Source organism: Ctenopharyngodon idella, chromosome 20 (genome assembly GCF_019924925.1).
Source record: "Ctenopharyngodon idella isolate HZGC_01 chromosome 20, HZGC01, whole genome shotgun sequence".
NCBI lineage: Eukaryota > Metazoa > Chordata > Actinopteri > Cypriniformes > Xenocyprididae > Ctenopharyngodon > Ctenopharyngodon idella.
Window position 1 is genome coordinate 2,356,017 of NC_067239.1, and position 25,217 is coordinate 2,381,233.

Here is a 25,217-nt window from a genome sequence, read left to right on the forward strand (position 1 = left end):
CGGGGTGGGGGTGGTGGGGGCGATACATCAGGGGACATCAACTTTCATTTCATGACAATGTTGAACAAAATTTTATTCAGCTGCTATAGGTGAAAGACATTTACATTGACAGCAAAGGTAAAAAAAAAAAAAACATTTAACATACTCTTGACAGTGGCATTTCTTTATATTTACCAATTTGCATTGATGGCTTACAGTAATTGATAGACAGTTTGTTACTGTGAAGCAAGGTACTTGCTGCATTATGAAACATACATGCATTGACAGAACATTTAAATAATTGTCTTTATTTTCAGAGCTTTGAAAAAAAGAAAGATGTTTATTGTGTATGTTATGAAAACGGTATCAGCTAACACGCTAACTTCATCCACAATGTATTCCTACAAGCCACATGTTTTCTCTCTTGCTCTCTGAATATCTTACAGTTGCTTCCCCAGTCGATCTCCTGCATTCATTCAAATAAAGCTAAAACACTGTACACTGAGAGATAAATATATATACACCTTTTCACATTTGATTTTAACATTTCACAGGTTTTCTCAACTGATTATACAATGTTAGTGCTCTAAACACATCCATCTGAACACCTTGTGATGTTCCATCGTATTGTAATACGTCACTGATTAAATACAAATTTCCAAATATATTATTCTTGACCTTAGTTTTGGGGAACAGTGTAAATCAGCTGAGAAAAACGAACAGAAAAACACTGAGTTTTCTTAATAATAAATACTATATCAATACGTCAATATATTAATAATATTACATAATGTTACAATACTGATTACGCATCACAGTGTGCATCACAGTCAGATGGATAAAGACTACCTGAAAACCATACTTAAGTAAAAGTACAGATACCTTACAGCAAAAATGACTCCATTGCAAGTCACCAATTCTAATACAACTTGAATAAAATTCTTTGAGTATCTGATTTTATGCTCAAAGATATAACAGTCCTCAACCCCTACGAGACACCCCAGTGAAAAACAAGAAACAGCTGACTCATGAGGAGAGCATTTACATGTTTATATTATAAAATCAACATAAAACTGAACACCTCAATATTGCAATGAATCAAGGATGACACAAAAGCCTCTTAAACGTCTACAAACACTCAAGTCTCAGTTAAGCTCAAGTGCTCAAAAAGGGAAAACAATATCCTTTAGAAAGGTCTCTTCAATATAATGGATACATGAAATACTGTTAAAGGGGGACTCGGTGATATTTCAAATCCACTGTTTGGAAGTTAGTCGGCCGAGTGTAATAACAAACGTGTAACCAATCAGCATCAGGGGGCGTATGACGGTCGAGGAGAGAGAACGTGCAAGAGAGAGATTTGAAAATAAGGAGAAAAAAACTGCAGAAGGAGAAATGGGACACAATACAAAACATTTCAAAAGAATATCACTGCAATGAAGGTTTATGCCTGGGCATAATTTTTTGTGAAGCATTTTGTTGTGCGTCCGCTGTGATAAACAGACATCCACTCGCATTGCGTGTGCAACAGCGGCCAGATAGTGAGAGTTCTGCAGTTAAACCACTGCTAGAGAATGTGGTGCTTAGCAATAAATACCAGCATACCAGCAGCAATCGGGCAGTGGTTCGAGACTGACTCAGAGCAGGGTGGTTAGAATTGGAGTGTGAGTTTTGGAGGCGGAGCTATGAAGAGAGGGGTGTGTTTGTTTGGGTTGATTTCAAATATCAACAATGTCCAACAGTGTAGTTCAAATACCACTTACTGCACCTTTAAGTTAAATTAAACAGTCAAAGCTTACTTGAACTGGACGTGCCGGTAATGACACTCACTACTGCTAATGCACTCACATTCATGTAAGGTAGCCTCGTTAACAAGTTTGGGTGAGTGAGAGCAATACGCACAAGATAGCAGAAATAAACTGCTGCAGAAAAAGTTAGGAGCCATGCAAAGTGTAATAAAGGCCGGGGTATACTTCACTGTTGAGCGCTCGAGCCTTTTAAAGTATACTCCTTTGGCCGTGAGCACAAAGAGATGCGTTCGGCTCGTGTACACTATCTAGTGGACTGCAGTTTTCAAGCGCTCAAGTCACTCGCACATGCGCTGTTTTACACACACCTTCTGCTCCGTCTAATGTACAGCTGTGCCCGCGAGTCTTTTAAAGCGTACTCCTCTAGCCGTAAGCGCGAAAAGGTGCATTTGGCGCGTGTGCACTATCTAGTTAACTGCAGTTTTGAAGCGCTACATGAAGCGCTCACACATGCGCTGTTATATGCACACCCTCTGTGTGGTCTCAAAAATTGGGCTGCACGTGGACGGGGTGTGCGGACGTCCGCGGACCCTCCTGATGACGAAAATGATGTCATGCGGACGGTGCGCGGACGGCCGAAGTATGCTTTGGGCTTTAAGGCCCAGGTAAACTTGATTTCCCGTATTCCGCTCCATCTTGCGCATAGAGTAAAAGTTGCTAATATCTTTGATGCTCGGTAAAAGTACGCCAAAAAGAACCTTAAGTACAGTAACTAATTACTTTTACTCAAATACTTTACATCACTGATCACAGCTGATGAACATTAGCTATAGATGTAACAGGGCATTCAGATGATTTTCCGTTTGACGAGTACTCTAGAGAAGAAGGCAGGGGGGGACTCAGTGTCCTGTGTGACTCGGTTTTCACTCAAACACCCTTTGATCCTACGCTGATCTGAGCTTGAAAGGTTGGTCTTCAGGTTCAGGATAGCAAGAACATGCTGCTCACTAGTGGAGAATGGCAACGAAGATCATTGATGAAACAAGACAGACACTGGAAGATTGAATGTTTAGCTTTCTTTTTGCTAATGGCATCATTACTAAAAATTTATGTTGTAAACAGTTACTTGTATAAAGAACAAGACATTTGAAAATAAGATATCTTGCTTTGGTTTCTGCCTCTCAGGTAAAACATCTCGCTCACATCTAACAGACTCACCTAATGTCAGGATAGTCTCTTGCCAGAGTTGCAATCTCAAGTTGCAAACTCCCAGGATCCTGGAGTTTCAGAATTTCTGATAATTTGGGCAGTATTTGACCGAGCCATTCCTCTTTGGATCCCTAGAGAAGAGAATGGTAATTGATTTAGAAAACTCATTTTATTGTTACATAAAAAATTCCCACTGCTTTCCCTCAATTCATGCCCTTTCAAACAAAGAGAATAATGTAAAGAGAATACACTGAAAAGGTCCATAGTTTGCCTGTGACTCAATGTCATTTTGTGTCTAAAACAATGGTGCCAGACTACTGTATGTTACTGTAAGCATGTCATGCACACAAATGTTTAAAATATTCCAAATCATTTCAACAAATGAACCCTCCAACACTCTAAGCCTCTAGGGCTTTAATGATTATTTTAAGTTTTCCAATGCAATCACTTGGAAATGAACATTTCACTGCTATATTCACTACCAAACCTAACATTGTAGTTTGCTCTTTTTGAAACATTAATGTACTCATATATAATGGCTTAAATATATAAAACATTTGTAGCATTTAACATTCAGTGCAATATTACAATTCAGAGAGCAGAAATGTAAAGGAGAGAATTTAAAGGATCTGAAAATAACAAAAAAACACATTTGTCACTTTGAGCCAGGAATTCCTGCGGTTTTTCCACACGTTTCCACAATAAAAGTAGGCGTTGGATTGTGTTTGCAAGCAAGAGCCAAGAGATTTGTTTTTTTTCTTCTAAACTTTGACTTGTAATTTGAGCTTGCTCAATTCAAATGTGGATGATAATCCCTATTGTACGTTTTGGATGCATGTATTTGGATGCAAACGTGGGGGTCTGGATGTGATCTCACCACTTTGGCAAACACAGAGCAGATTTTACTGTTGTCGTGGCAGATGAACTCCGCAGCTGCTTCTTGCTGTTCTTTGTCCTTCAGTTTCAGTTTTCTCTTCATCATTCGTCTCACGTACTCAACCGTTACTTCTATATGCAGCTCAGCCAGCAGTTCCTATACACACACACACACACACACATAAACACACACACACAATCTTCAAATATATATCGATAACTGTATCTTAAATAGGGATACAAAGGGGCGGTAAATTACCAGAAACTTTCCAAAAATCCTGGAAAATTTCCGGAAATTCTTCCACCCTTTTGCATCCCTAATCTTAAACACTTACATTGGACAGATTATATGTCTATTTGCATCATGTTATAGGTAGAGATGCACTGATAGACCAGCCAGGGATCGGAATCAGTCTTACGTCTTTCCGATCCGATCCGTTTTGTTAGCATTGGCACAAGAAATAACGTCAGCTGCACGTTCTCGCTCTCTTCTCTCCGACGGCGAAGTGACACACACCCGCCTCCTTTCTCTCACTCGTCTCATTTTCGCTCCGGTTGAATAGTGCTTGTATTGCGCATAATTTTAGTCATTCCCGCAGGTTTCGCGCTCACACCAAAAGCGCGCGCAACACTGATCTATATTAGTGAAGCCGCTTTTCAGTCTCAAACAGCTTGTGAGTCACAACAAGTACCAAAATTCGTGGCTTACTGCCCTTAAAAGGTCAAATACATACAAAATTATGTCAAAATGACTCGCCGTCTTGGCGAGTATTCAGTTAAACACAGTCAGTTTTGGAACGTTGAATAGTTGAGAAAGATAATGCATGTTGTGTAACAGTATATTGGGTCCGTGCATAAACTCTTAAAGTGACAGCAGCCTAATATTCCTGCTGCTGTCCGTCATGTTAATCAAAGAACAAAAGACAAAAGGTGCGTATGAAATCGCTTACGGTTGAGTAGGTACTACATTTGAATTTTAATTTACTTCACGACCTTTGAAAAAGTATGTTCTATATAGTACGAATGCGTGTACTATGAATGAAATCCAGACATACTACATCCCTAATGTTGTTACTGTCACATGACCTACTAGTGTCAGTTACGTCCATTCAACTCCATTCATAAATCCCCTCCCGTGGCCTCATGGGATAGTAAAGTGTCCATTGTATGCACACTTCAGAATCTTGCTGGAAGTAGTAAGCCATGAACTATGAATTCGGACATACTACTCTGTTCGCATACTGTTTTTTGCGTACTATATAGTAGATTTCAGACGCAGCGAAAGAAAATCACTTTCTGCTCTTGACTTTTATAACTTTAATTGTAATCTGTATTTAATTTTTACAATGAAGATTGTATGTGGTCAATTATAGTTCTTAGAAACAAAATCGGAATCAGCAAAAAAATCGGTATCGTCAGGTCATGCTAACACAAAATTCGGAACTGGTCAAGAAAATTGCAATCGGTGCATCTCTCGTTATAGGAATGTCAACAATAAAATTTGCAGCAAAAGTGATTCTGACCTCTCGGCAGACAGGCTTTAGCTCTTTGAATTGATCCATGTTATCCTCAAGCGCCTTCATCAGCTCCTCCACAACCTCACAATGTCTAGCAAACCAAGCTTGAGTCCACAGCTTACGATACAGCGGCTGTACAGATAAACAAGTCTGGTTATTGCCAAAATGTAAAATTTAATTTAAGATATTAATAGTAAAGAAGCATCACAAACATGGAAATAATGCTATTTTCCCAGTAAGAACATCTGGGAAACATCAAGGTTCATGTAAACATCTAAATTGTTAGATGCTGTTCCCAGACCAACAAGCATGTTGATGCAAGAAGTACTTGGCTAAATCAAAGTTTATTAACTTGCTGTAGTATCAAATGCTGACCTCTGCATTCTGTTATCTGGACAACTATACTAAACACTTCATCATTGGTCATCTAACACTAAAAATAAGATCAGATGGGACAGGACAGAACAGGGCAGATGGGATAGAAAAATGAGATGATGATCAGGGCAATATCTCCAGGTAAACAGAGACTTTCAATGATTTTGTTCTTTACTAACCTTTAGTTCTGTGTGAATTCGACTGAGGAAGTATTTGTGACAGATGTTTTTGAGGTCTGCTAATGTGGACAGGCAGGCGGTTCTAGTGTCTTCTGAGAAAAGATGTTCTGGTTTTTGTACATAATCCCTGAGGATATAGAGAAATAATGGTTGCATGTTTACAGTTAAGGGAGGACTATAGTTTACATAAAATATAACACCAAATTTTTATTTAAATTATATAAAAATTCAAATATGAGCAGTATAATACATTATATTATTACTATTTATAATCATTTTTAATTAAATAATTACATTATTTTGTAACAGCATATTTAAGCAATTACAGGTGCAGTAAGCAATTTCTGAGAAACACTGTTGATATTTTGCTGCTTTGAAATCCTCCTGGGAAGTTCGTATTTGCAAATTTGGAAGTCGTGTTTACGATGTCAGATGCGTTCAAGTCAGTTTTTTTGTCTGTGCAAGATGGCAGTGTACATTCTACACAAAAACACAGCAAGGTTTAAAGGGTTAGTTAACCCAAAAATTAAAATTCTGTCATTAATTTGAAGCTTCGAAGCTTTACAAATCTTTTGTTTCGAATCAGTGGTTCAGAGCGTGTATCAAACTGCTAAAGTCACCCCCCCCCAGTGGTGAACCTTTGAAATTTCGAAACGCTTATAACGTAACGAAGCCTCGTTTACTGAAATCACATGACTTTGGCAGTTTGATACATGCTCCGAACCACTGATTCGATACAAAAGATTCGTAAAGCTTCGAAGCTTCATGAAGCAGTGTATTGAAATCGCCCATCACTAGAAATTGTTGAATAAAGTCGTTATTTTGTTTTTTTGGCACACAAAAAGTATTCTCGTCACTTCATAACATCAAGGTTGAACCACTGTAGTCACATGAACTGTTTTAAATATTTATTTAGTAGCTTTCTGGGCATCTGAAAGTGTTAATTATCTTGCTGGCAATGGAGGCCTCACTGAGCCATCGGATTTTATCAAAAAATATCTTAATTTGTGTTCCGAAGATGAACGAAGGTCTTACGGGTGTGGAACAACATGAGGGTGAGTAATTAATGACAGAAAATAAATTTTTGGGTGAACTAACCCTTTAACTCTTCTTCTAGAAAATAAAGAACAAAGAATGTTCATCAGGTGTGTTTTGCTTTTTATGTTTTTAATTAATTTAGGAAGCCACCAACTTTACTGTATTGTTATATTACAGTGCTATCATATTTTGTGCAGGCAGTTAGCTTATTTTGTCGTAAATAAAAATGCCTCACAATGTCACTGTTAAATATCTATAAGTATCGTGGTATTCCACCATGTTTCTCACTGACACGCCCCCAACTCATACAGATGAGGCCTCAAAGAAAATCCTGAGCTTGGCGTTTATGTGCGTTCAACTCATAAATACGATCTTCCCGACATGACTATTTGAAATCGACACCCAAACAAACATACCCCTACCCAAAAGAAACACACCCCTCCCTTCATTGCTCCAGCCCCAAAATAACGAACATGAAATGCAACAACCAGGCGCAAGTATGGATGAATCAGCTGTGATTAAACAACAACAACAGCATACAGCAGCATATCTTAGTTTTGTGAAACAGCAAAAAAAAACAAACAATGTTACTCACATATCGAGCAGAAACAAAGAAACCTTGGCGTCCGTTTTCAGGCCTTCCCGCTCTCTAACATCTCTCCAGCATTGGAAATCTTTTCGAATATTAACACGGGTCCTAGCTCTTGCCTGATCATATCCCTTCTTCCAATTATATTTCTCTGACCTTTTGCTCTTTGGTAATATCTCAGCCATCTCTCTTTCTACAGTCTTTCTACAAATTTCCCGCTTGCTCACTCTCTCTTCAATCCACCGTTCAGTTCAATCCACTTTATTTTATTTACACAGCCAGGGCTATGTACAAACATTTTTTTTTCCAGCACACACACAACAGAGATCTGGCAAATATTCACAAAATTGTTTGTTCAGGTGTTGATTTAAATTTTAAACAGCGTTTCTCGTAAATCACTTACTACACCTTTAAAAATATAGACATTTTACAACTGCTGAGGTAAGGTAGAAATATAATTAATCAATCAAACTCACCTAAACAAGTAAACGTTATTGAAATTAGCACTGAGAGTTTTAGGAATGGTTTCTTGTTTTCTTTTGACAAGTTCCTCTAGATTTGTCTTGTAGCTGCCATTGAAAAAAAAAGGAGAGAGCATGTTAGTCTTATTTTAATGCAATGAAAATGTGACAGAGATAGTGACTAATTATCTACCTCAGAAGAGAGCTGTCCAGGTGGCATAGGAGACTCCAGGCTTTACTTTCATCGCCTAAAAGCGAGTTCACCTCTCTCACAGACGCATCAACAAGCTATGAAACGAAAAAGTTTTTTTGAGGAAATAGGTCTGATTCTGTTTGACGATTCCAACATGCATAACTAAATTAAGATGATGGTTAGACAGCAAGTAGGGCCCATAACTTACTGGTAAAACATCTACAGCAAGGTTACTGAAGTAGTATCCATCCATGATCTCTGGTTCGATGCCATCACTCCATTTTTTCACTTCTTTCTCAAAAGCATTGGATAACCACTTTCTGATCTCGTTCTAGTGAGAGAAAATAAGCAACAGGAATTAATTAGGCTACAAACTAAAGGAGTAACTGATATGAGAGTAATAAGAACATTAACTACCATATCTACACCAGATATGAGCAGCTCATCGGGTCAAAAGCAAATAGAGCATAATATAATCAATGATGCTGTCTAAATTGGATGCTCCACATATTTCTGATGCACTACATGCATTTGTGCTACTTCTGACAACGAGACGTATGAATTTTGTTGGCAGCTTCGAGCCGTTGTGGCTTGTATCAATAGACATAGTATAAGAATCTTGTGTTGTGCTGAAATTGATTTAAAGGGATAGTTCACCCAAAAAAGAAAATTACCCCATGATTTACTTTCTTTTTTCAGACAAACACAATTGGAGATATATTTAAACATATCCTAGCTCTTCCAAGCTTTATAATGGCAGTGAATAGGGGGGCCCGATTTTGAAGCCAAAAAAAAAGCGCATCCATCCATCGTAAAAGTAATTCATACGACTCCAGGGGGTTAATAAAGGCATTCTGAAGCAAAGCGATGGGTTTTTGTAAGAAAAATATCCCTATTTAAAACTTTATAATCTAAAATAACTAAACTTAAGGCAGACGACCGTACGCATAATGAGCAAATCGACTTGTGCCAAAAGATGAACCCGTAATGCGATGTATGACGTAGGATGTAGGAGTATCATACGCTTAGACGCCTCTCTCAGTTCAAACAAATAGGGCTGGGCAACAAACTCAAGCTCCTCTACTCTTATATCAAAATCCTCCGACATTTCTCTTTAAAAATTCTCATTTTAGACTTCTAATTCGTGACCAGTGTTTTGTTTTGCTCTATCCTCTGCGCTTCTGCATTCGCCAGGTCAGAGGTTACGTATAGTTAATAAATTTTTAAATATGGATTTTTTTTTTTTTTTTTTACAAAAACCCATCGCTTCGCTTCAGATGGATGGATGCACTTTTTTTGGCTTCAAAATCAGGCCCCCCATTCACTGCCATTATAAAGCTGGGAAGAGCCAGGATATTTTTAAATAGATCTCCGATTGTGCTCATCTGAAAGAAGATAGTCATATACACCTAGGATGGCTAGAGGGTGAGTAAATCATGGGATAATTTTCATTTTGGGTGAACTATTCCTTTAACCATTTTCTAATAAGGTCAGCCATGTACTGAATCACCTCTTTGTATGAGAAGTACTGTTCCTCTAATCTCTTAAGATCTTCTTCAGGTAACAAAGGTCCAAGTGATGAATTGTTGATGTGCTCCTCTAGTTCTTTGTGTTTCAATACATCTCTAAGAAAAACAATATTAAAGAATATTAACATTTCTGAAACTGTGTTTGAAAATGTTAAATAATTTATGAAGTAATAGGCCATGATTTTGAAAATGCTACAGTAATTGGCCCTTACTTTGGGTAGTAATCCACAATCCAACTCAATATATAGAGGCAATCCTCAAAATCGACACTGGCTCTGGCGAGCTCTTGGAGTCTGGTGGAGAAGGTTTGATGGTAGAGTCGAGCATATGTTCTGCAGATGTCAAACTCTGGAGGGTAACATTCTCTCAGATTTCGGACCACTCTGAGCAGGTCTTTTTGGACTTGTTTGCCCATTCGACACACCTCTCTCTTCAAGGAGGTAGAAAGCTGGTCTACTTTATTCTCCTGTTCATCTCCAGTCTTCATTCTTTCCTCCACGACTGTCTGGAGTAGTATGTCATGCATCTCTCTGCACTTTGTCGGCCTCCATATTGGACGCTCATCCACAGCCACTTTCGCCCAGCGTCTGTCCTGTGCCTCCTCTTGAAGTACTGAAGTCAAAGCACTCCTGAGTGTCTCCTGGTTGTCCTCACTGAAAGAGTCATTGATGACTATCCTCAGTCGCACAAGAAAGTGCTCATAGTCTGTCTGCAGCTTGTCCTTCTCTTCTTCTGTCCTGGCCACTTCATTTGAACCGAAGAGACGTTCCTCAGCTTCCACAAGCAGCTGCTGTGCTTTAACCAGACGGTTCTGTTCAAGGTTCCCATTGAAATCCAGGTCCACTGCAGTATGTGAGAAGACAAAAAATTAATTCCCTGTTAATTCCCCTGTGCGTGGTATAGCTGGGGTTTTCTCTTTGATCTCAAAGACCCTCTAATATGACCCCTACTAAAATATATTTGGCAGCTGTATATTTTCATAAAGATCCATTAAAAAATATTTAATGCAAAATGAAGCTAAAATGTATAAATGGTAATACAGATTTTTTTTTTTATATTGTTTGGTTTTTAGAACCCATTTTGAAAACCCTTGTACATTTCGATTACATGAAAAGATTGTCTATTACCTGATGGAGTTTCAGGGGATTTTGGATTCTTCTGCCTTTTCATGAAGTCAGGAATTTTCATTCTTTCTGATATTTTGTTTTTGATTGTACTTTTCTGACTTTCCTCTTCAGGACAACCACAGGAATCCGCCATGCTGTCATTGGCATCAAGGTCCAAAACTAAAGAGTAAATCAGAAAATAAAAGATAAGAAACTAGACTTACATTCTCTAATTTACAAGCTCCAATTAAAATGGAGTCTTTAATAGACTTACTGCTGTACTGCTAGGTATTTCTGTTAATTTTTTTTTTTTTTTGTTCAGATCCAAGTATACTGTAGAGCTTTTCAAAAATATTAACCTCTTTGCTCCTATGGCTTCTGTGTGCCCAGTACAATAGTTAACAACAGAAAAGATTGTTTATATAGTGCTAATGATCTGTAAATGAAACTCCAAACTGAGCTTCACTAACTTAGAATTTCATAAATGGAACATGCAGCAATGTAGACAACAAGATAACAAACCAACAAAAACATGAACAACACATTGTGCAAAATTACCTAATACTGTTTCGGAGGTGGCAGCATCATGTTTCTTTCGGTGTTTCATAGGGTTTTTCATTTTAATATTTTTCGGTATTTTGATTTTGTGGGGTTTTTTCTGGCTTTGTGCTTTGCTATCTTCATCAGCTATGCTTTCATCACTTCTGATTTCTTCACTAATTTCAAGGTCGTCTTCTGAAAGCAGAAAGTAAACAACAGTGAATGTACAAATTAAGACATTAACCTTATAAATTCTTCAAAGAAATAAATCCTTGTGTCTGAATATTGCAGCGGAAGTCCCACAATGCTGGTTACCTATTTTCTACCTGTTTTCCAAATGTATAGAAGCGTTAAAATGTCTTCTTTATGTTAGTGGAAGGTTGTTTTTTTTTAGGTTAATATGATGTTCCTGAAACATTCTTTCAGCTCAATTTTTACTAACAACAACATTATAAGAACGTTGATTTGTAACATGCCAAGATCAATATCACCATGATGGTGATCAGTGTTTGCTTTAGTTGGGCTCTTGACCCTTGACTTTTGTTAACTTACTTCTCAATTCATCAATTACAAGTGTTTTCAGTGAACATTCGTGCACTAACGAAAAGAAAGGGAAAGATGAAAAAGCTTTTTCTGTAGTTTCATGACTGGTTTAAAAAATGATGATTTTGAAGCATTAAAGGGTTAGTTCAACCAAAAATGAAAATTCTGTCATTTATTACTCACCCTCATGCCGTTTTACACCCGTAAGACCTTTGTTAATCTTCGGAACGCAAATTGAGATATTTTTGTTTAAATCCGATGGCTCCGTGAGGCCTACATAGGGAGCAATGACATTTCCTCTCTCAAGATCCATTAATGTACTAAAAATTTAAATCAGTTCATGTGAGTACAGTGGTTCAATATTAATATTATAAAGTGACGAGAATATTTTTGGTGTGGCAAAAAAAAATAAATAAATAATGACTTATATAGTGATGGCCGATTTCAAAACACTGCTTCAGGAAGCTTCGGAGCGTTATGAATCAGCGTGTCGAATCAGCGGTTCAGAGCGCCAGAGTCACGTGATTTCAGCAGTTTGGCGGTTTGACACGCGATCCAAATCATGATTCGATACGCTGATTCATTACGCTCCGAAGCTTCCTGAAGCTTTTGAAAATCGGCCATCACTAAATAAGTCGTTATTTTGTTTTTTTGGCGCACCAAAAATATTCTCATCGCTTTATAATATTAATATTAAACCACTGTACTCACGTGAAATTATTTAAATATGTTTTTAGTACATTAATGGCTCTTGAGAGAGGAAATGTCATTGCTGGCTATGGAGGCCTCACTGAGCCATCAGATTTCAACAAAAATATCTGTTCCGAAGATTAACGAAGGTCTTACGGGTGTGGAACGGCATGAGGGTGAGTAATTAATGACATTATTTTCATTTTTGGGTGAACTAACCCTTTAATGAATAAAAAGGTAAGAAATTCAGACATTATAATAATAGAAACATCACTTGTAGTACTGAAGGGATCTTCCAAAAACATTACAACCTCTTGCACAAAAGTTGAGATGCATTTAGCATACATCAACACTCACCATACATACCTCAACAGTGGTGACAATCAAAAAATATATTCAAATCTAAATAGTAAAAGAATTCAGTTGCATAATTTATTCATGTTGCAATGCACGCTGGAAGCCATGAATGAGTTTTGTATGCTGGCATGAAGCATGTCACCATTGTTGTGTTTCTTATGCTGATTGCTGATGTCCGTGAGAGTCTAACTAACACCATAGTTATTTACTTCTTGATTACAACATGTTTTCATTTTTCAGAAAGTCTGATTTTCACAATAGTTCTGATCAGTGATTAGACTTCAGATCAGTGAAAGAGATTACTTCACAATGACATTAATTAACAGTCAACATCAACTGATGTTATTCTGTCTCAGCTTCCTCTGACGCAGTAAATGTATTTTCCGAAAACACTATTAAAGCAGCCAGAGAAAATCTAACAAAACATACAAGAGTCAAGAACCCAGCTACAGGAAACACTGATAACCATAATGGTGACTTCAGATATTTGTTCCGCTTTCCCTCAGTCATCACTGATGCTCAATCATCACTTAATTATCTATTAAACTCCAACACTTCTTCAGTTTAACACTGTACTGTGGACACACATGACCTGTTTAGCATCCAACCTTAAGCAATTTTTTATTGTTTAGCCATAAAGTTAATGATACTTAATATTTAAATGACAATTGAAGAATAATGTTCAAAGAACATTTTCTGCCAACATTATGAGAAATTCATCAAATACTAATGACAATATCTGGTGTTTTCACGAACATTGTTTTGAAAATGTTTAATTCTAGCACTTGCATAACCTTTACATAAATTAAGGGCTCGACAATAAGGACTGCCCGATGGCCCGGGGCCAGTGTGAACGATGCTCGGGACACTGTTGTAGGGGTGTGCGTTACATATCTTCTATGATATCGTAATTATTGATTTACCAATCTGACATAATCAAGTATGTCCCCCACCTTACAAAAACCAAACAAAAACACACCCATCGAGTGCACGCATACACTACGTGACGTGGTCTAGTACATTAGACTAGTGTGCATGCCTATTTAGAGTGCACGATTTCACTGCATGATTTAGTCTATTAAAATGCATTTAGAATGCCCCTAGAATTCAAGATAAGGGGGCAACAATGCCCCTGTATGTCTTCTATATTTATATAATTTAATATAGTTAACCAATATTATACGAAGAGCGCCATTTTTCTCCAAGTATTAGCATGATTACAAATGTGATATTGATTTTATACAATGTACAGTATAATAAACAAGCAGTTTATATTAATCGACTTACATTTTAGACACCAAATCGCCTGTTTCGCTCTATTTCGCCAACGAAAATAGTTCTAAAGTCCACAGAATTGTTTTGCATCTCAGAGCAACACTTCCTGAATGAATCAGCCGTTTGAATGAATCGGTTGAATCGCAATGACTCGCTCATTAACAGGGACTTGCTGCCACCTACTGGCATTTCAAAACATATGCATCTGTAACTACTCTTGACTGATTAACTTTAATAGTTTAATTTTTAGTTAATTATATAGTTATACATTATGTTGGGAAGGAACGGCCAATCAGAGCACGGGTTACTGCTTGCGTCCATAACTTTCAGTTCCGGTTGAGCTGATCGCATGAAGTACCCCACCTAGGTCTCGCCAGAATACGGACTGAATTTAACTTTGCTTGGTTGAGGATGATATGTGTTCAAGTTGTGCGTTAATGACAACATGTAAGTTCATTCACGTTTGTCCTTTACTGAATGTGTTGTATGAGGAATAATTCATAAGATATTGTGAGTTCATTCGTGAAGATCAGTGATGCTAAACCCAGCATCTTGCCTTAGCCCTTTATTTCACTTGTATATTTACTACATTTGGATTCAGTATATTAATAGCATTACTGATTGATATTTCCAGTGTGTAGATTTGAATGTTTATACTTTCGCTCTGTAGTTATTCTTAGTTAGAAGTTTAATTATCGGATTGTGTGATGACGCAGCAAATAATTCCATTTATGAGCGCCATGCGCCATCTAACGGTGAAAAGTGGTATTACTGCAGAGAATTTCATGCCTACAATGGAAAGCTAATAGTATAAATGCCGGTTATTATATTGATTGAAGTTGTTGATGTTACTAATTGTGTTTATTGTTAACTGTTTCAGACCACACCTATGCCTACTCCTGTACAGTAATCTCACATATCATTATTGTGAAGATAATGCCAAGCAATGCCCTGTGGTCTGGCTGTGCTGTTCACTGTGCGGATCATTGCTGAACTAATTAAAGACTGTTGATTCATATTCATGCCTCCTGTGTTCTAACCGACACACCAGGGCGAACACAGCTACCCTAAACCAGTGTAATACAGTCATAAGTAAACTCCATTACAAAATTTGGTCCTTCGAGCCGGAGTATTGTGTTTACACTGGACAAGAATGTATGAATACCAGTCTCAAGGCGCACGTCCTAAACGTTCAGTCCGCCATCCAGCCTACTTAGAAGATTTCGAAGTGCAGTATCCAAGTCAACCTGGGGCTTCTCTTACAGCACAGCAGCCACAGGGGCGAGAAGACTACCGGCATAGTCACAGAAGGATGGCTCACCAGCAGGATTTTAGCCATTATGGTTCAGATGAGGGATCTGGTAGGAGAACACCTGATTCGTTGGAAGCAAGGAGCCCACAAACAGAGCCCTGGTATCTCATCAAAGACCAGTGGAGTGAGAGAGATGAGTATTCTCCACATTCCTTACCTCGGGAATCCAGGGAAAGATTGCACGACCTTGAAAGAGAAAATAGACAGCTTCGGCAATCACAGCAATCAATGAAGGAGGAAATCAGACAACTAGTAGAAATCCAGAGAAGTATGCAAGAGATGCTGATGGGAAATCATCCAAGTCAAGTTCGTCCACTTCCTGAGCAACAGCCTTTAGCTCCATCACCTCCAATACCATCACCTAGAACCATCTACAGAGAGCCAGAGGGACCTGTTCCTCAACCAGCCCCTCGAGTGCATCCAGTACCAGCTCCACGTGCACTTCCTACCCCACAATGTAGGGAACATGTTGATGCCATAGATATTGAAGCTCACCGTTCTGCGTTACCAGCCCAAAGTTACTACCCTGACAGCTTTGCTACTCCTGTTCCTTCATCTACTCCTTTGAGACCGGCCGTTTCCTCCTGTTACCAACCACCCAGATCACCAGCCAACCCCAGAGAGTGGCAGACAAGCGTAAACAGACAGGAGACAACCTACAGGGGCCCTCAGCCAACCATACCTGACTTCATCCATCGAGATCCAAGTGAATTTACCCGTCTGAGGTTAGCCTTGAGTAATTTGTTGCCAGAAGATGCAACTGAGCTGTTCAAATATCAGGTGCTAATTGATCATCTGAAGTTAGTGGAAGCACGCCTGTTAGCAGACTCATTCCTGAACTTACCTACCCCATATACAGACACTATGGAAGCATTAACTGACAGATACGGGCGTCCTCATCAACTGGCACTGAACAAGATAGCAGCTGTTATGGACTCCCCAGATATCCAGCCTGGTGATACAAGGAGCTTTGAATCCTTTGCGCTCCAAGTCCAAGCGCTGGTAGGTCTACTTAAGACTCTGGGCACAAAGGGAGAAGTTGAACTACGCTGCGGTTCCCATGTAGCACGACTCCTTACTAAATTACCTCCTGACCTACGCGCAGCCTTTAGAAGGAGCGTAAGCAATGAACCTGGTGCTGTGTACACACTAATTGATTTAGCGAAATGGCTGAAGTTTGAGTCGTGGTGCCAAGATCATGAGAGCTTTGGTGGCAACAAAACTCAGCGAGTCAGATACAAAATGGACTCAAGCAGAGACCCCAGATTTAAACACAGACCGGCCACAATCCTTCACAGTGCAGATCAGCTGACTTCAGCTCAGATGGTTCGACAACCGGCAAAGAAATTTGAGAAGAGCAATGCTTTCTGTCCTTATTGCGATGTCAGAGATCATTATCTGAGCCAGTGCTCCTCATTCCAAGCCCTTACTAAAGACCAAATCATAGATTGGATAAAGACAAACAACAGATGCTGGAAGTGTGCACGCTGTCATAGGTCTGCACAGTGTACCCTAAGGAAGCCCTGCCACATCTGCAACGGCAAGCACTTACAGATCCTTCATGATGTCAATACTAAGACAGTGAATGAGGGCACATGTCTGGTGAGTGCTACCACTAAACCGATCTATCTGGACAGACCTCCAAGTTCTAAACGAGTCCTTTTGAAGGTAGTTAGAGTCGTCTTGCATCATAATGGTCAGAGTTTGGACACGTATGCAGTGCTTGACGATGGCTCTGAACGCACAATCCTCCTGTCATCAGCAGCCCAACAGCTAGGACTCACTGGTAAGACAGAGGAATTGGCTTTGAGAACAATCAGACATGACCTTACTGCACTTAAAGGTACAGCAGTGTCTTTCAGAATCTCAACACCCTCCCAACCGCACAAGAGGTATCGCATCCAGAAGGCATTCACAGCTGAACCCCTAAGTCTGGCAGAGTACTCTTATCCCGTAACAACTTTGCAACAGAAATACAGCCATTTGAAGGGACTCCCTCTCCAGCCCATTCATAAGGCTTGTCCATTGCTGTTGATCGGAGCAGACCATCCCCATCTAATTACCCCTATAGAGCCAGTCCGCCTTGGCCCACCAGGGGGCCCGGCAGCTGTTAAGACACGATTGGGATGGGCTCTGCAAGGCCCGGCTCGATTGTTGGAGGTAATGCTTAACACTCAACAGTGTTTACACGCCACCTTTAGTCCCTCACAGTCTGAGCTGTTCCGAAACGTGGAAAGGCTCTGGCAGTCAGATGTCATTCCTATCAAGTCAGAGAGAGAGGTCACACGGTCGAAGCAAGACCAAGAAGCTATGCATCTTCTTCAAACTCAAACCACAAGAGTTCTAGTTGACGGAGTGAATCGATATGCCACCCCCTTACTGCGCAAGAAGGACATGCCACTTCTTCAGATATCAGTGACGCTAAACCCAGCATCTTGCCTTAGCCCTTTATTTCACTTGTATATTTACTACATTTGGATTCAGTATATTAATAGCATTACTGATTGATATTTCCAGTGTGTAGATTTGAATGTTTATACTTTCGCTCTGTAGTTATTCTTAGTTAGAAGTTTAATTATCGGATTGTGTGATGACGCAGCAAATAATTCCATTTATGAGCGCCATGCGCCATCTAACGGTGAAAAGTGGTATTACTGCAGAGAATTTCATGCCTACAATGGAAAGCTAATAGTATAAATGCCGGTTATTATATTGATTGAAGTTGTTGATGTTACTAATTGTGTTTATTGTTAACTGTTTCAGACCACACCTATGCCTACTCCTGTACAGTAATCTCACATATCATTATTGTGAAGATAATGCCAAGCAATGCCCTGTGGTCTGGCTGTGCTGTTCACTGTGCGGATCATTGCTGAACTAATTAAAGACTGTTGATTCATATTCATGCCTCCTGTGTTCTAACCGACACACCAGGGCGAACACAGCTACCCTAAACCAGTGTAATACAGTCATAAGTAAACTCCATTACACATTAGATTACAATTTCTGTACCTGAAAATCTCCTATTTAAGCCTACCTAAAAAACCTAAAAAGCACTGTTTATTTCATTTGTTTATTCTGTTGTATTTATTTGTGCTATTACTTGTAATTAGATTATTTGTTCCCATTTTATTACTTGCTGTTTACTTGTCTAACAATATTCAAAAGTTACTAGATTAACTCACTTAAATTTTAGTGTCATAACCTTATTTATTAAGGTTACATGTATCAAAAACAATAAACAATAACTAGGCTTATTTTATAGGCCCAACCGGGCCAGAAGAAAAAAGTCCTTAGCATTGAGCCCTGCAATAACTTTGGGACAGGATACAAAACTTTCCCAAGTTCCAAGGATGTTCGATGTTCTTTTGAACGAGCAAACACAACATTATTCATTTGAAGTTAGTTTTCATTCTAAATGTTTCAAGAATGTTGTTCTAAGAACAACAATGTATAAATAACGTTTTCTTTTGAGAACATTATTGAAGAATAGATAGCACTGAACAAATGTTCTATTTTTTTTGGAGATTTGGGCATTTACACTTCTTTTTTGGGCAATTATACTCTCGCACTGGTTGGATACACATAGGTCGACCACGTGGTAATTGCGCTGTTGCAGGACATAGATTTGCGTGTATGTATTTACCACTATTATACTATGTAAATATTGATTTACATTAGTTGGAAAGCCTATTTGCTATTACGTTGGATGATAACATGTTTTATAATAGAAAAACATACTTTGATCATTTTAACCGGCATGCACTCAATTTGCCAGGTTCGAGTAGTCTCAGCCTCAGACGTCATGCCCACGGACTGTTGGTTGAACGTCTGATGCATATGGCACACTTATCTGGAAACACTTAAGGATTTTCTAAGTCGTCATCGAGTTGGTTGAATTTTACAGGATGTCCGGGAGACGTGTGTGTCGCATTCTTAACGGTCCGCCTAGAAACAAATGCTGTCATGGCAAACCCCCTTGCAGAAGAAGAACGCCACTGTGTTCACAACTGTGATGATGAGCGCTTACCAGGATCAACTAAACTCTGGATTTTCGTCAAAACGTCCTCTTAGGCCAGGGGTGTCCAAACTCGGTCCTGGAGGGCGACTGTCCTGCAGAGTTTAGCTCCAACTTACCTCAACACCCCTGCCTGGAAGTTTCCTGTATGCCTAAAAACCTTGATTAGCTCTTTCAGGTGTGTTTAACTGGGGTTGGAGCTAAACTCTGCAGGACAGTGGCCCTCCAGGAGCAGGATTGGACACCCGTCTTAGGCTGTCCTTGGGCAATGAAAGCTGTGATAGAGTCCAGACCTTCTGCCGTCAGTCTTTTAGTCGTTTACTAAAATCACGTGACTTTGGCGCTCCGAACCACTGATTCAAAACAAAAGATTCTTAAAGCTTCGAAGCTTCATGAAGCAGTGTTTTGAAATTGCCTATCACTAGATATTGTCATAAAGTCATTATTATTTTTTTGGTGCACTAAAGTATTCTCGTCGCTTTATAACATTAAGGTTGAACCACATGAACTGTTTTAAATATGTCTGTAGTATCTTTCTGGGCATTGAAAGTGTTATCTTGCTGGCAATGCAGGCCATCAGATTTTATCAAAAATATCTTAATTTGTGTTCCGAAGATGAACAAAGGTCTTACGGGTGTGGAACGACATAAGAGTGAGTAATTAATGACAGAATTTTCATTTTTGGGTGAACTAACCCTTTAATGACATTTGATGAGGTCTTTTTTATTTATTTATTTATTTATTTTATTAATGCCATAAACCAACAATACAATGAGATATATTCTTTCAAAGTAAAAATACACAGCAACTAAAGTAGAATGAAATAACAATGCCAGAGGACAAGAACAAAATTATAACAAACAAAAGGAAAAGGGTGCTACTTTATACATCATATCTGCTTACAATGTTATAAGCTCGAAATCCCTTTTTACTTTTACAGTTACACAAAACAGAACAATAAAGCTTGAAATTATTTTTAAAGCAAATTAATATTAACAATTGTATGAAATATGCCTTCTCTTTCTCAATCCCATGATCATTAAAGTGTATCATTATATCAACTCAACTGCAATTCAATGTTCAATTTTTTCTTAATTAAATGCTCCAGATCAATCCTAAAATATTTTTGTATGTATGCAATGGAAAAATAAATGAAAAATAGTTTCCTTTTCACCTTTACAGAAATTGCAAGAGTAATCAATATCTAATTTAAAACGTTCCAGCACATGTTTTACTGGGTATATTCTATGCATTATTTTAAAAGAGACTTCTTTTACTTTTGTCACAGTCACATGGACTTTCAGTTTGTTTGTTTTCATCGGTCACGTGTTCCTTTGTTCTAGTTTCCCGCCACTATCTGTAACCTTGGACACTAATCACTTTCATCACAGCTGTTTGTCATTTCAGTTCATCAATCAGTGTATTTAAGTTCCTGTTTCTGTTCAGTGTGTTGTCGGGTGTCGTTAGTGTCTACATGGTGTGTATTCCTGTCTGTTCCTGTATTCTCCCATTGTCTTTTCAAGTAAAGACTCACTTTATCTTTATCTCCTCGTTCGTGCTACTGTAACGGAACACCCGACCTAAACAGTAAGCGACGTGTTTGACTGTAGGATTTTCTTTTTTTTTTTTGTTTTCGTGTTCAGTGTTTTGTTTCCGTTTCTCACCCCTGCTTGCACCATGGACCCACCTGTGAGACTTATGTGCCTTGAGCAGAGAGAAAGCTCCCCCTTGAGAGACATTTACAACTGTTTTTGGATCTCGCCCATCAGACCACCTTCCCGGACTACTGCCTGTGCACGTTCCTGTACGTCGGACTAAACAACACCACACTTGCACAGCTGTCCGGGGAGGGTCCTCGAGGGAGCTTCGCGTCCTATGTGGAGTGGGTGCTGGCATCCTGCGGATCACCATTCACCGTTGAAGTTGCCGCCAGCCCCACTCCCCAGCCAGTGCCCAGCCAGAACCACCCAGACGGCGAGGATTTACGTCCTGAGCCCACCGCAGGTAGAACGATGGAGACCGCCGCGATTGAGCCGCCCACGCACACAAGAGCAATCGGGGGTCACATCGCCACGGAGCCCGAGCAGCGTGTACCTGACCAGGTGTGTGAGCCGGCCGAACCATCTATCGCCGAGGGAGTGTTGGTGGACCTTGAGGGTCCAGAAGTGAGCCCCGCCCACCCCCCCGCTACTGAGAGTGAGTTTTGTGCTATAACACTGCTGGACTTAAGGTGTGGAGAGAACATTTTTCTTGCCCCTGTACTGTCTCCTGTCCAGCTGGTCCCGTCCAGCGTGCCTCTCCCACCTTATCACCAACCTTCCTGTGACTCTCCACTACTCTTGGATTTTTGCATGGAACTCCAGCCTGTTTCCCAGTCCACAGCCATCAGTGCCATCCAGTCATCTCCGTCTCCCTTCAGTCCCTCGATACCACCTCCTCTCAGTAGCGTGCTACCATCTCGGGCCTGCCGGGATCCGTCTACTCCTGGGCACGAGGAGCCTGAAGCTCCGCCTCCAGCTTCGGATGGTCTCGAGCTGCCTCCATCCATCGCCCTGACTCCTGCGCCTGCGCTCCTTCCGCTCTCGACCTCGGAGTGGACCATCGGCCTTTCGGCCACGCCGGACTCCCTCGGCACGTTGGCTCCACCTGGGTCAGACATCGCTTCACCTCCGCTGCGGACTTACGGACCGTCCGCTGCTCTCTGGTCCTCCACCCTTTCCACTACAGCTTGCTCCGCCCTACCTCAGGCTCCGTCTCCGCCCTCGGTCGCTCCAACGCGTCCTCAGACCTCCGGATCCACTCCTCGATCTCAGGTGGTCGTCACTGCGGCTCCGTCGCGGCCGCTTGGATCGTCGTCATCATCTCTTCACTACCTCAGCTCGTCGGCTACGCGGTGGGCTCCATCCTCGCCGTCGTTGACTGCGGTCCTCCCCATGGCGGTCATCAACAACCTTCCATGGCTCCTCCCTCCATCAACGCCGCCGTGGGGCACTACCCTGGCTGGTGCTTGGCACAACATCCTGCAGCCCCTGTTCAAGGCCATCCCCTGGACTTCACCTCCACCTGCACCACCCTGGACTCCTGTATTCCGCCTCCTCCCAGTTAGCCATCCGCCTCCTGAGCCACCTCCTACATCGTCTTCAGCATCCTACCTTCATCTTCCCCTCTCTCTACGGCGCGAGGACGCGCCTTTCCGGGAGGGGGCGTAATGTCACAGTCACATGGACTTTCAGTTTGTTTGTTTTCATCGGTCACGTGTTCCTTTGTTCTAGTTTCCCGCCACTATCTGTAACCTTGGACACTAATCACTTTCATCACAGCTGTTCGTCATTTCAGTTCATCAATCAGTGTATTTAAGTTCCTGTTTCTGTTCAGTGTGTTGTCGGGTGTCGTTAGTGTCTACGTGGTGTGTATTCCTGTCTGTTCCTGTATTCTCCCATTGGATTTTCAAGTAAAGACTCACTTTATCCTTATCTCCTCGTTCGTGTGCTTTATACACCAGCTACCGTAACAACTTTATTGTTAACATAGAATTTATCCACTGTTCGCCAAGCTTTACGCCAATTCACATCCCCAAACACAGAAGACCATAAAAAACGAGCTGGAGTTGATGAGGTCCACACTGATTCGCAGTTTTATTATCTTATTTCTTATTGTGGTATTGTAACTTAAGGGGGGAAAAAGAATATAATTAAAATAATAATACATAATTAAAATGCAGAACACTGCTTACGTCTTGCGGGACGCGGGACAAAGCTCCCAGTTTCGGGACTGGTCACCCTAGCCACACCCTGACGTGATTTTACTTTCGTTCTCATCACGCCATGCCCCAGAGCAGTGGACACAGCGGTACACCTGAAGAGCCTCTCCAAATGTAGAGCTGAATGGGGAAAAAAGTTATCAGAGGGTCTGTACAGCAACTAATGATGAATAAAGCGAATTTTCCCGCGCGCCCGGTCGGATATTAACATGCCGTCATGCTCTTTTTGGTTGCTATGGTGATGGTGATGATATGGAGCACTTGAGAGAGCGACAGAACTATAAGCTAATTTAATATGAGAAATAATTAACGCTAAAATCAGATAGTTTTCTCTGTCGTCTAATGGAATAAAACGGTGCGAGAATAAATTCTTACAAAAACTGTGAAAACCACATTTTGATTCGAAATTCGAATCAATTATTCGGTCTGGTTTGTCATTTTGCGACGTCTAAATAAACACAAGCCTCCGTCACTTATGATGTTTCGTTCGCCGCAGTTCAGCAGCACCACAGACATATACGGGGCAAAACGCCAAGTTTACTGTCTGTTGTCTTATATGGAAAGCTTGTAGGAATGTTTTTTGCTGACGCATAGTCTATAGCGATGAGATTGCATGAATTCTTAAATACAAGGTACATTAGGCATTAAACTACCCTGACATTAAGAAAAGCTTTAATTCATGTCAACTTGCATTTAAAATCAAAAGAACATTTTCAGAGCAGGATGGTGTGTCGTGACTCATGCATGCTATAGATCTGTCTTACCTCTCCTCGCTCTCCCAAAAGGCATTATCCAGTACTGAATGCGGCTAAAAGCAGCTCAAATGTGTCCGGACTTTCTGTAAGCTTTCAGCTGTGTGAGTGTGTGTGCGTGTGAGCCCCTCACAGCTCGTTTTATAGGCGGCGGCAGCTGATGAACTGAGGACATAATGCTGCATCATGTGACCTAGTGGAAAATCTCCCACTCTCCCAGAGAAAGACTTCATTTTTGACTCATTATTTTCCAGTTTGCTAAACATTGCATGTATTAATTATATGTATATATATATATCAGTCAATAATTGGTATCGGCCGATAAAAGCAAATTCTCACGCTATCAGCCGATAGTTTAAAAGCAGCCGATAGTCAGGGCTGATATATCCTGTCAATCAAAAGAGGGCAGGAAAATGCACTGAATTTGTGCTTTGTCTAAAGAAAATGTAAGAAACCAGTTTGATGTTCAATATTAATAGTAATTATATGAATTAATGACATTCAGAAAGTTAAGAACTATTCATTTAATCTTCAGAATTTAGTTAATGTTAATATTAATTTGAGTAATGTGTTTGATTATAACTGATACCAGTTACTCTGAAACAAGTTGATGGATTGGAGAGAATAAAGTTTTTATTTGCATTTCTTTCAAAATATAATAATTAAAAATATGATTAATTATTAATCATAATGAAATTAATTAAAAAAAGGTATAAAAGGCAGAACCCCCAAACTATCAGTATCGTTATCGGTATTGGCAGATATCACTCTGAATAATCAGCTATGGGTATCAGTGGAAAAATGTAGTATTGGTGCATCTCTAGTACATTATATATATATTAGAATTGAAGCTAGTTTCTTTGACTTTAATTATACAAACCCGATTCCAAAAAGTTGGGACACTGTACAAATTGTGAATAAAAAAGGAATGCAATGATGTGGAAGTTTCAAATTTCAATATTTTATTCAGAATACAACATAGATGACATATCAAATGTTTAAACTGAGAAAATGTATCATTTTAACGGAAAAATGAGTTGATTTGGCATCAACACATCTCAAAGTTGGGACAAGGCCATGTTTACCACTGTGTGGCATCCCCTCTTCTTTTTATAACAGTCTGCAAACGTCTGGGGACTGAGGAGACAAGTTGCTCAAGTTTAGGAATAGG

General features: G+C 39.9%; 1 protein-coding gene across 2 annotated transcripts; it reads right to left on the reverse strand.

Moving 5' to 3' along the window:
* Positions 1-42: 42 nt before the first annotated feature.
* LOC127502255 (tumor necrosis factor alpha-induced protein 2-like) lies at positions 43-24,215 on the reverse strand. 2 transcript variants are annotated; one of them, XR_007926806.1, is made up of 15 exons: positions 24,059-24,215; positions 23,268-23,414; positions 11,358-11,534; positions 10,821-10,979; positions 9,906-10,536; positions 9,675-9,789; positions 8,373-8,495; positions 8,165-8,259; positions 7,987-8,079; positions 5,884-6,010; positions 5,336-5,461; positions 3,814-3,969; positions 2,946-3,067; positions 2,258-2,734; positions 43-2,095 (listed from the first exon to the last, which is right to left on the reverse strand). XR_007926806.1 is itself a non-coding variant. In XM_051875037.1 (14 exons), exons 1-14 carry the CDS (start codon positions 24,081-24,083, stop codon positions 2,575-2,577), a joined length of 2,256 nt encoding a protein of 751 aa, XP_051730997.1. In that variant the 5' UTR covers positions 24,084-24,215; the 3' UTR covers positions 43-2,574. The 2 variants fall into 2 exon arrangements, 1 of the variants encoding a protein (XP_051730997.1); XM_051875037.1 differs by having other exon boundaries at positions 43-2,734.
* Positions 24,216-25,217: the final 1,002 nt, after the last annotated feature.